General features: G+C 45.2%; 1 protein-coding gene across 1 annotated transcript in view; it reads right to left on the bottom strand.

The window, feature by feature from the left end:
- Positions 1-2,591: 2,591 nt before the first annotated feature.
- Positions 2,592-13,012, bottom strand: part of LOC147673505 (SMAD family member 6-like) — a 55,966-nt gene continuing 45,545 nt past the window's right edge. The window contains exon 4 of the mRNA XM_086947371.1: positions 2,592-6,756. Within this exon, the coding sequence (XP_086803497.1) occupies positions 6,221-6,756 (536 nt within the window). The 3' untranslated portion in view covers positions 2,592-6,220. The remainder of the gene's footprint in view (positions 6,757-13,012) is intronic.

Genomic DNA, 13,012 nt, shown 5'->3' with positions numbered 1-13,012 from the left:
AAATATCCCAATTCTTTTTAAGTATAAACAGTGAGAACTTTAAGAAGGGTCAAGTCCGATAGAAGTTAGCAATAAACGCTTCTCTGTCTTGTATTCCTTCAAATCATATTTTTCCTTGCTTGTTCAAACCATAGAAAGCTTAGGAGCCCTTTTTAATCATTCACTTTCTCCTTTGCCTTCTCTTGTTCACATGTTCATTTGCGTGTAACATTTTTTTTGTATTGCATCCTGGCACTCTTTTTCACTTGTATTTTCCCATGCTTCTTCCTTTCCATTTTCTCCCTCGTTATCTTTTCTCGCCCATCACTCCTTTGCTGTCCATTCCAAAAAAGTCTGTTTTATACCACACTTTTTTCTATACCCCCTTGCTCATTCTTTTTGTTTTTTGTTTCCTTTCTACAGTTTTCCTTTTATGATCTCTTCTCAATCTTCCTTTCACTTTGGCTTGCTTCCCTCAATTATTTGTTTGCTCGTATTGATTAATTAAGGGCCACATGTATCAATCAATTGTGCGTTTGCGAACCCCAAAAAAGGCACTTTACATATATCTAACCCTATTTTATGATTCTGTAACCTATTACTGAACCGCAAAATGGGTTACCAATTCTGTATTTGTAAGGGGTGTGTATCCCTTCCAAATAGTAAATCGCAGTGGTATGTATTACTGTTTGAGTCAATTATGCAGCAAGAAAGGGCAAATTATGTGGCATAATACAGACTATGAATGCGGTCGCAAAACATTTGCAATTTACCACCAACTTCAAGTTGGTGGAAACCCATTCGCAAATGTGAAGGGGTCCCCTAAGGGATGTCTTCCCCTTTGGGAATGGTTGCGAAAATGTTTTGTAAGAGTAGGCAGCGGTCCCACGGACCACTGCCTGCTCTTAAAAAAACTAAAATAAAACTTTTCATTTTTGTTGTTGAAACACAACCCGTTTTCCTTTATGGAAAACGGGTTGCATTTTTAAAAAAACGATTGCTCTATTTACAAGCAATCATGGACATGCTGTTCTGCTGACCCCAGAAGGCACTATTCCCATGATTTTCGCGATTCCTAGGGGGTCGCAAAGTGTGACCTACCTCATTAATATTAATGAGGTAGGTCTATTTGCAAGCCCCTACGAATCACTAAATTAAACATTTGGAATAGCAATTACCTAATTAGGATTTGCTGAAAATCGCAATTAGGTAATAGCTATTCCAAATGTTGATATATGTGGCCCTAAGTCCTTCTCTCTCTCCAGTTCTCTTTTATCTTGCTCTATCTCGTTGTTCTTTTCTCTTTTTTTTAGTTTGACCTTCTCTCCCTCTTTCACTGTTTTTTCTCTCTAGCTTTCTCCTGCTCTTTCTAATATTTAATTTGTGTTGCCTTAACTTTCTTTTGCTCTTCCTTTTTTGTTCCCACATCCTCCCTTTTACCCCCCCCTCTCTTTCTTCATGGCTTTTTTTCACCCAGTCTCTCTTTATTTCTACCTCTATTTTTCTCAATCTTTGCACCTCTCTTACTGTCTTTTTCCCCCTGACTATCTAGTGCTCAGTGTTTCTCTTTAACCGCCCAGTCCTTCCATGCTCACTACCCACTCAATCTCTCTCTCATTCCCCTCTCACAATCTAACCCCTCTGGTTCTCTCTCATTTTATCTATGCCTCCATTACACCAGCTCTCTCTCACCTTCTGTCCTGTGCACTTTGATCAGCCAAAGCTTTCTCTGTCGTCCTGATATGTCTCTTACTTCTCACTGACTGTGACATGTATCTTTCACGTTCCTCTTTTACTCAGTCTATTCTTCCTCACATACTTTATTTCCAGATTCTCGCGTACGTACTTTTTTCCGCAATTTTTTTAACCCCACCATGCCATTTTCCCTCAAGTTTTTCTTTCCAGTAATATACTTTAAATATGCATAAATAAAATTTCATTACATATAAACTCAGTAATAGCTTTAAATTTAAAACATGCTCTCTAATGCCTTTGCGCTTGAAATCCCAGGCGCATACAATAAATTCATTGTGTAATAAACAACTAGCATGTGAGTCTCGTGCTCTAAATATATTAAAATATAATTATAGATATACAATGTAACAATATTATAAACTATCTTTGGTAAGGCAAAAATGTTTTCCAAAGGGTCAAGTCCTTAGGCACTTAAGGAATCATTTAAACACACTTGTGATTCTCGCAACAGCCCATTTCTTAATAACAGCAATGGTTATGACATCCTATAAAAGCAAAAAACTTGGCTTTTGCCAGATCACTTAACCAAATTATTTAAATCCCTGTCTGAACTTTTTTTTTGCAAAGTTTTTATTGTTAGACTGGCAGTGTTGTTTCCGTAGCTCGGATTGGTTAAGATGGTGATATTGACCGGAGCCAATGTATGCAAAGCGCACCACAAACTGATTTGCCTGTGAGGCTTCGATATAAAACACCTCAATAGAAGCCATTCACAGCTGAATTCGAAGGTGTGTCCTGCAGGTTGCACACTAATGCCCGCAAAAGGAGCACTGGTTTCCGAAAGCAACAGCTCTGCTTATATCCATGGCCACTGGAATTATGCAGCAGAGTTGGGCCAAATTAAGAGGCAGGGTTGAGTAAATTATGCAGCAAGAAAGGGCAAATTATGTGGTGTAATTCTGCACAATTTGTGAAAGTATGACTTCATTAGTTTGTAATTTCTGATCTTGAAAACATTGTCTGGGCATTGGTTGCACCTCATTAGTACCAGTTTAACACCCAAATATATCAATAAACACCACAAAGGTGGCCAGTCAACCCTTACGAATGGCCCATCACTGCACTGCAGCATGTTAGTGTGTTTTTAGTAAGTTTTGAACTAATTGAGCTAGAAACAATTTTTTTGTTAAAATCTGCGAATTCTGTAGCAAATGATGGATTATGTGACAAATCGATAGTAATGAGAAAAACGCCACAGCTGCACAATCTCATACTTCCATTTGGTCTCCTCGTTTATTTCCTGATAATAACTTTGGTGTGAGAATACACGAAAAGCAGTGTTTGAGCCTTCTTAATGAGCATACGTGTGGCACTACTGCCGCCTAATGGTAATCATTAGTAATACCCCTTAACCAAGACTGTGCCGTTCAATAGGGCGCCAGAACCTGACATTCAGACATTACCAGGATCTTCACAAAGGGGGCACTGCTCAGGTTATCTGCCCCGGGCTCTTCAATTTTCAGGGCCTCTTGCTGACACTGCTAAATATGTCACTAGAAATCAGTTTTTGTGATATATTCTCAATAAGGCAAGTATCCTTAACTGCTACAAAGTATTGCAATCAACCCAGAGACTGGCTCTGCATTTCATTTATGACCTGAGCGCCTCAAAAGCTTCTGAAAAGCCTGCCTTCTATCCCCTTCCGAGCCGGGGGTGCAACAACATTTTTAAATGCAGGAAAAGAGAAAAAATAACCTTGAGCCAATGACATGTTCCTAGATTGTAACTGTATGAATTATGGCTTCAGATTTGGAGACTCTAAAAATATTTTAATCTTTCAGAAGTCTATTTTTCCCCCTTTCTGTGTCTCTCCGGGTCTATCACTATGCTCTCATTGACAGATTAGGACTCACATAAATCTTACTGGCTCCAGTCGCTTCTATTTTAATCTCAAAATTGAAAACATACGTCAGTTGCTTACACTGGGCACCACACCTTATTAGAGACTTCCATTTTGTTTTGCTGGGAAAGCAGTTTACTCCCAAATTGGTCACTGTGGCTGCATTTACCTCTCTAAAAAAGGAATATCTCCCAGAATAGTAGCCTTACGTTACATAAATTCCTCTCCCACCATTGTTGACTGTACTGTACAATCCATGCGCTTTCCACTTCCTTCCAAAACGTCATGGACCATGGCCCCCCAGGCTTTGAGGGATACAGCCTGCAGCAGCGGTACTATCAGCACGGGATGCACACGAGGCATTGGCTGGTGTCCGGCTTGTAAGTGGTGCAGGGAAAGTAAAGTTTCCAATTTCCATAGTCCGCAAACATCAAACCAGTGTCGTATTTGTAAGGCGCATCGTCGAATAAGTGTGATCCAAATATCAGAGTGGGTAAAGGAATGACTGCGGTCCTATTTGAGAGCAAGTAATAGAATTTTGGGGGTTACGCTTACATAGGGTTTTAAGTGGGATGTGTCCTTTTGGGTCTCAGAGCCAACAGTAATATAAAACAGACTTTGAAATGGTCCCTTTCGGGCACATGTTGTTGTTCATTGCAGGACAAAAACAGTGATTGATTTCTCAACATCAATATCTCAGTTGCTGTAAAAACCATTAAGGCAATCCATACCAAGCATGTTAGGCCTGTTTGCGTTTCAAATGTTTTACTTAATTTATTTCCATATGGCTATTTACTTTTTGCAGAATGTTGCTTTTCTCTTGCTTTTTTTAATGCCGCATATGACTTGGTTTATGCGGACGGTGAACAAGATCACCTTTGAGTGCCTGTGCGAGTCCAGGTAGTGGGTGGGTGTTTATAACAGACCACGATTCAGAGCTCTGGAGTTGAGGCTGAAGACATTGCAAGGTTCTCACCGTGCCCGTCAATGGGCAATAAAGGTGTTCGGAATACATGGTCATCCAATCGTTGACATCACTGCAGAGCACACAGAAAAATGGTGCCATGTGCCAATTGTAATTATGATTATATTTTAAAAAATGTGAAGAGGAACAAAGCTGCTGAAATACTGACAGGTCGAAAGTAAAAGAAAATGCAGAGTGTAAAAACAGGTGAATGGGTGAGTTGTGTGTGTAGGGGATGGTAGAGTGAAGGGGATGCAAGGACGTACATAGAGGAGAGATTGACAAGAGGTTGTGAAGCAGGAAAGAGATCTGGCGTGAAATGGGCAGATGAAGGATTTCATCAAGACATGGCAAAAGAGTGCCAGTGTCTCACAGTGAGGCCTCAGGGGAAACTGGCGTAGACAGCATGAGTGGTTGCGACCCTCTGAAGACCACTAGAATTAAAACAGTTTCAACTTTAATTACTGACAGCAAGATTTTTGTTGATACTCATTCATCTGATATTGTTAGCAAACACTGACAAAGGCAATAGGCCTTGCTTGTTTTAGGCACATGTCCCTTTTGTGTGATATTTCTGAAAGCAATAACAGAAAGCTCTTAGAGAGGCACTCAAATGCTAGTTAGCCGGCACACTGTGTGAAGCACATGATTTTAGTTCACATGATTTTGCTATGCACTTAATCACACAGGCCATGCCCTCTTCCATGGATTCATAGCTGCATTTATTTGGCCACGCCCCTTTCATAGGCCCTTTGCCTTTTTCATCCAAATGAAAACCCTGACCTTATAGAGAAAGTTGTCCTTTTACCATGGTCCGATTTGAAGAGTGAAGTCATGACATTTTTGGGGTTCGGCAAGTAGAGGTGGCGATGCAACGACTGGTTATTCCCTTTGCTGAGTTGGCCACCGAATGCCTGTGGTTCAATTGAAGACTGCATTCAAGACACTTTTGGCATTCGACTTGTAGAGGTTGTGAAGCAGTGATGGGGATTCCATGTGCAGAGTGGGCCGATGAACGACTGTGGTCAGATTTGCAACGCAGTCAACAGAATGCCTACATTGTGATTTACAGAGTGGGTATAGGGACGAATGAGGTCCATTTTCTAGAACTGTGATGGAATCATGATCTCCGCTTTGTAGATTTGGCGACGAAATCACCAGAGTCCAACTTGCAAAGTAAATGATGGAATGACTGAATATGGCCATGGAATGCAAGGTATCAGATTTCCACATTAGGGAATGGAATGCCCAGAGTTCCACTTGTAGACCTAGAAATGGACTGGGCAACTAAGATACAATTTGTAGAGCTGCGAATGAAATAACTGGTGCCAGCTTTCTAAAGTGTGCCATGGTATGACGAGTAGGTGATCTGGAGAATTGATGATGGAATGGCTGGTACTTGATTCAACGAGAGATTGTAATGTCACGGCTGACATCTGAGCAGAAATGGAAATGGAATGGCTGAAGACTTGACAACTGAACGAATAACTACAGTTCTATTTGTGGATCTTGTAATGAAATAGCTTGTGTTCGCTTTGTAGGGGTCATGGAGACGTAGGGGTTTATCCAACTATTTTCTTATAGAATGGTTCGATCCATGCTCTGGAGTGGGTGTACCAGCCATGGCGTCTTGGAGGTAAGTAGATTACTCTTGCGTAGCCTCCTCTACAGTGGATTCTCTCTCAACCAGGTCTGTTTAGTAATATCTCCAGCCAGCAGGGACAGGAGGTGATAAACTGCCTGGAGTAGCGCGGCCCCCAACCTTTGGCAAAGCTGATGCGGGCGCTGTCAGGGTCACAGGGCCCATCTCCGGGACTGAAGGCGCTGCGATGTGCAGGCGATCTATCGGCGTCGAAGACCTTCATGGAGTAGCCAGGCAGCACCTTGTGCACCGCCAGGTTGCGTTGGCTGCTTGACGTTAGCGTGGGGGCATTGACGAAGATGGGATGTTCACTGCGGTTGTAGGCCCAGACGCCATCTTGCTCCTGACTCAGTAGCAGGCCCTGACCGATTTTTCCCCGGGTTCGGCGCACCGTATCGCTGCGAGCCCCAATACCGAGATGGCCGAGGCAGAAGCCATTGCCCTTCGGCAGGTCGCTGAAGATCTGGATGGACGGCTCGTGAACAGCGTAGAGGCAGCCAACACGGGCACGGTGTTCCCAGTAGGCAATCTTGCACCAGTAGCCATCGTTTATGGTATTTCTGGAGATCGTTGTGTCTGGGAAAACAAAAGAGAGAAGTGAACATCGAAAAAGCTCAGCAACATTGCATAACACAAGCATTTCACACTGGGAAATGGCGACATTTCGGGACACAGAGCAGTGTCTCTGAAAGGCGATTCAAGGATGGCATTTTCACTGGCACGGTTTTTCTAAATCAGTCATGAATGTTGTTCTGATCGAAAGGAGATTGGAAGAAGAAGTTTCTGGGAGCGGGGAAAGAGTTCACAAAATCAATGAATGATCCCGGATGACAAATGTCAATGTATTCTGATTTTATTAGGGCACGACTGTGGCTGGGTCACGAGTGGACACTTTGAACATTTTCAATGAATTAACTAGAAAATATTCCATGTGGTATTGTGCCACAAATTTGGACATGAAATCACATTCCATTGGAACATGCAACTCATATTTACTGTGAAACAGAATATGCTCATCACACAGAAGATGGCCTCAAAATTAACAAGGCACCAGATGAGCAAATGTACTCATCAACACTATGCCACAGACCACCTCCATCTAATATTCCCTAAAACATGCCACTAAGCGTTCCTTTGCCGCAGAATTTGCCCTTCCCAGTTACTGTCACTTACATTAAGATACTCTCTAAACTGAGGGGTGGAGAGGTGGAGTGTGGGTGGTGGAGAGAGAAGAGCCGCGAGTAAGACAGAGGGGCGAGGGGGCGGGTGTGATAGTAGACAGACACATAAGGTATGAGAGAGGAGAGGTAGATGAGAGAAAGGAAAAAGACTGATATAAAAAGAGAGGGAAGAGATAATGAGAGAGAGTAAGAGGGAAACAGGTATGGAAAAGAAACACAAAAAACATTTAACTCCAAAGAATTAAGGTGAGAGAAGAAGATTGGGGGCATGAAACGAAAGAAGACAAGATGCATGAGGGGGGATAGAAGCAAACATGTAAAAACAAACAACAACAAAAAACACTGAAGGCAAAGAATCGAAAAGTGAACTAAGATGTGGGACTTGGCAGTGGGGCAAGTAGATGAGCGAAATATAGAATAAAGAGACATTACGTGAAGCAAAAACAAGAGCAAAGAGGGGAATAGAATGGAACCTAATGAGCAGGATGAAAGAAAGAAGCAGCGAGACGGAAATGAGAGCCATTAAGGAGGGGGAGAGCCGGGCGGCGGAGGGCTGCAGACAGCCGTTCTGGGAGCGGACGGTACGCGCTGGTGGGCGCCGGGGCCTTGGCAGGGACTGCGCCTTTGTGCCTCCCAGACAGAGCGGCTGTGTTTGGTGCCGGTTCCGGAAGGCTCCCTTCCTGCTGCGCCTGGGCCAGGCCCGTCGAAGGAGTCAGGAGAAGCAGCGGGTCCCAGGCTCACCACCCAGGCCCAAACAGACCTGATGGGAGCCATGGGGAAGGGCTGAAGGAGGGAGGGGGGGGGGGAGGGGGCAGTGGACATGCGGGATGAAGGGAAGCGGCCGTCCCAAGTGAGCAATCGAAACAGCGCTCTGAAGATTCCACGGTCATCCATTCCAGGTATTAACTTTGCATTCTGGGACATGTAGTCTTAACTATTCCTTTAACAATTTAAGACGGCATGCCCCGGAATAAAAAGCAAACATCTGGCCTGAAGGAGCTACTCTCGCATGGGCCCGGAGAACTTAAGGACTCTGCTGAGGTGAGCATTGAACCCGGATTCCCTGGACCACCTCCGATGACCAGCCAGGCAAAAGTGGAGGGAGACAGTAGGCCATTGGAGAAGGTCGAGGGTCCGACCATGCGCAGAGACGACGATTAAGGGCTCGTTTGGTGGGCAGTAAGCTTGGGAGGTGTGCTGAGCTCAGACAAGGCCCCACGCGTGCGTCACCACATCACGTTCCCCTGAATTGCCTTTCCTCCCCACAGAAGGGTCGGGCTTGTCCTAAAATAGCCGTGCTTGAGGGAGCCAGGGAAAAACCCGTCAGCCGCCCCCTTGATTGTTTTTAGGGAGCGGAAGCCGGAGGCCACCGGCGTTTTTCCTCTGCTTGCTTGTTATTTCCTGACTGCGGGAGCCCGTGCTTGTACTTATACTAAATATTTAAAGAGGCAGCGTCCTTTAAACCCACTCAGCCAACGTGCTGGACTGTGCGTGCATCGGTGTCACATAGGGATCACCCTGCTCATCCGGGGCCACAGCTAGTGCGATACCGTGACTATCCGCTGGGCGTCGCTGTTGCATCAGTGTCTGCCTACAACATACAGGAACTAAGCCAGTGCCTTACTCTCCATGGGCTCTGGGTGTCACTGCCACACCGACATGAACTTCCTGCACCCAGTAATACGACCAGGGCAAAATTGTGACTTTCCACTTAGGCAAGGCCCCTTTAATTATGAGATTCATCTGCCCCGGCGTTTTCCGCATAATTATTGATCTGCTGCCTTTGCTACACAATCAATTTGTCTGCTCAAATAATCTGCATATTTCTACAAAAAAGAATGGTGCTAGCTCAATCGCATCAAGGGTTACTACAAATGTTGTGTATTCATGTGCTATGGAAAGCCATTTGCAACAGTGTTCATTTTTCAGTTGTTTATTGCTGTATTTGGTCTTAAACTGGTACTAACGGGTGGAATCCGTGCCCAGACAAAATTACCATGAGTAAAGATGACAAAATAACGAAGTAACTCTAAACACAACATGTGCTTCATTACGTCGCATTATTATCTTGCCACATAATTTAGTCAAACTCTGACGCATAATTTGGTCTTCCCCGTTGCATAATTCCTGTAGCCCTTCACTTAGGTTCACTACTTCAGGGGTGTATTTTGGTTCTCCCCAGGATCAGAACCGGCCTCTGGTTGCACGTTCAGGGTGGTGCTGATATAATAGTTGGACTGGACCATTCCTATTGGAACAGGACCAAGGCTGATTTGCATATGACTGGTCTCTCTCTGAAGTGCAGTAGTAGGCGAAAAAAAGATAGTCTGTAATGCTCCCCAGGCCGATTTCCAGTGGCCGAGACTTTTGCAAGCTTTCCACCTCTCATCCTTGTTTTCGCTTCTAGGCTTCGCCAAAGCCATATAGGGGTTTGCTACCCATGTCACCGCTTCAGCTGTGCCTGCCTCCTCCTCTCAATACTGTGACTGGCCTGTGGGGGTCACTGCTGCACCAGCACCTCCTTCCAAAAGATCTCAGTTGATGCCATGTTGTTAACTGTCACCAAGTAGCACTGTGCCACATCTGTACCTGGCAGCACCTTAGTCGCTATCGGACTCTTGCTTTCCACGGTGTATATTTGCTGCACCTGTTTCTGTCAATTTCATTCAGGATCTCAGCCAGCGGTGTACAGGGACTGGCCACTAGGTGTCACTGCATCACTGGTTCCTGTCCACTCTAGGACTTCATCGAGTGCCATGCTGTAACTGGCCACTGAGTGTCAGTGTAGCATCTATATATGGCGCACCTAGAAGATGCAAAACACTGATTGGCCACTAGATTTCCCTACTAAATCGGACACTGTCAACTAAAGTGCCAGTGTCCGAATCCCTTAGTCCTCGGTCGATACCCAAACGCCACTGAGTAATAAATGAATGAAGTAATACTTATAACATGCAACCTCTGCCTGAGGAGGCATCTTTAAAACACTGTCCCTGACTCCTCTCCTCCTAAGCAAAAACAAGAGAGACTGCTATATAAGGCCCACCACTTAGTTCCTGAAAAGTAAATACGTGCAGACGGCAAACTATGTTCTTATAGCCCCACTGGCGTAACGAAAACAGAGGGGCCTCCCTGCACGGTACGTAGAGGGGCCCCCTCCGGGCTCAATCATGAGCTTCCTGGCCAGAATGCGGTGCCGAGGGGGCCCCTTGGAGCTTGAGCCCCCCACACCGCGTGGGCTGCAGGGACCTGTGTTACGCCCTGTATAGCCCGCTGCCAGATGCCGGGGATGCTGAATACCGCGATTGCCTAGTCTTGATTCTACCTCATGCTTATGTCTTCCACCACCCTACACTCAATGTATGTTTCACTTTTGCAGTTCTCTTTCATCCCTCCTACTTATCAATAATCTTGCAAATATGGCAGGGCTTTCATGCCAATGGGCTCGGTGGCATAGCAAGAGGGGGGCGGTCCGCCCGGACAGCACAAGTTTTGAGGGGGCCGGCCTCCCCCCCTTACCTGCGGCTGTAGCGGGCCAGCAAACGCAGGGACCGCCATAGGCGGTAAAAAGTTTAGGATAGGATAAGATAGAATTTATAAAGAGCTCGAATGCCGAGGCGTCTTGGCGCTAGGGGGTGAGAAAGTAGAGGGACTGCAAACAAACTACACTGATCGTTTTATACTGTGGGGAACAGCCAAGTTTTCAACAGTTTCCTGAACATTAGCCTGTTTGGTTGGAGTCTCACAGTGGTGGGCAGTTGGTTCCATAGCCTAACTGCTCAGTGTGATAAACTCCTACCTCTCCATCTGGGTCTACAAACTTTGGTGGTACAGATGCGTCCCGCGTTTGAGGATCTGAGGCTTCTCGTAGGAGTAGACCAGTGGAAGAATTTACAGAAGTCAGCTGCCCCTCTGCCATAAAGTGTCTTGTGAACCAGGCACAAGGCTTTAAATTCCATTCGCTGCTGTACAGGGAGCCAGTGCAATGACCTGATGGCAGCAGAGGTAGATGGCCTTTTGGGATATTTAATAATAGCCGTGCAGCGGCATTTTGCATAGATTGCAATTTAGCCTTCTGCGCCTTGTCAATGCCTATAAATAGTGCATTGCAATAATCTAGGCGTGAAAGGACAAGGGCCACTACCACTGTTTTTCTTAGCTCCTGGGGAATAAAGGGGAACACCTTCCGAAGAAGCTTCAATACAAAGAAACAGGAGGAGGTTACAAGGTTCATCTGGGCCGAAAAACTAAGTTGGTCACCAAAAATGACCCCAGATTCTTGACCTTGGCTGCTGGAACGGAACATTCACCAGCCTCTATCGGCCATCAAGTGTGGTTCCACAGGGACGGACCGTTGCCAAACTCCATCACCTCCGTCCTTAACCATGTTGATTTTAAGTTAGTTACAACTCATCCAGCTCATGATGTGAGTCAGACAAGCATGGAAACTGGCGGCAGTGGACTCAGACTGTTCAGATACAGAGATGACAATCTGTGAGTCATCCGCATATGACACAAACGAGAAACCATGCTGTCTGATGAGACTGGCGAGTGGGTGACGTATATATTAAATAGAGTTGGCGACAGTGCCGATCCCTGCGGCACGCCACACGGGAGAAGGAAGGATTCAGATTGTAGATTTCCCCACTGTATGGTCTATTCCCTAGCCTCTAGAAATGAGGAGAGGAGGGACAGAGCCGAGTCCCCAATCCCCACTGCCTTCAGCCGCTGCACTAACACTGTGTGATTCACAGTGTCATATGCTGCTGATAGGTCTAGGAGGATGAGGATGGCCCTTCTCCCCATCTACCTGTCTCCGAATCTCCTCGTTTGCCATGACAAGTGCAGACTCTGTCGAATGACACGACTGGAAACCATGCTGACTTGAGTCCAGCAGATTGTTAACATCTAGATATGCAGTCAGCTCCTGGTATATCGACCTTTCAAGAATTTTGGCTGCAATCGGCAGACACGAGGTAGGTCGATAGTTCTTGACCACCAAGGGATCAAAGGCCGGCTTTTTCAAAATTGGTCTAAAGCAGGCTTTTTTCCAGGCCGACGGATAAATCCCTGACTCTGTTACTTGGTTTAGGATGGGAGTTAAGAGTCTACTTATAGACCCAGAAACCAGATGCATAACGGTCGGTAGGCATGGATCCTTCGGGCACCCTGATTTGGTAGATAGAAGGATATTGTTGACTTCATTAGGTGTAAGCGCGCTGAATCTGTTAAAATGACAGTGCAAAGTCTTATCCGTCATTATTACATTTAGTCCATTTTCATTTACCTGCATATTATTCCGAAGGTCATCATAGATCAATTGTACCTTCGTTTGGAATAAGTTTGCCATTTTGTTGCAAAATGTGTGGTCTGGTCTGAATAAAGTGCTCTGTTGTGGTTAAGATAGCGATTGCATGGGTTTAAACTGCTCCTTAGAGGAGTTTTTGTCTGCCTCTATTTTTGCAGTATAGTAAGTCGTTTGAGCCTGTATAATAGCCTCTTTATATTGTTGCAGCGTTATATTATAAGCGGCATTATGCTCTCTACTATAATCAGTTCTCCATAAGCGTTCCGATTTCCTACCGATGGCTTTCAGTCTTTTCAGCTCAGGACCATACCAAGGCGATGTTGCCTGGGATCTTCCTAATCTG

Source organism: Lissotriton vulgaris, chromosome 12 (genome assembly GCF_964263255.1).
Source record: "Lissotriton vulgaris chromosome 12, aLisVul1.2, whole genome shotgun sequence".
Taxonomy (NCBI): Eukaryota; Metazoa; Chordata; class Amphibia; order Caudata; family Salamandridae; genus Lissotriton; species Lissotriton vulgaris.
This window is presented reverse-complemented; position numbering and strand designations above follow the sequence as displayed.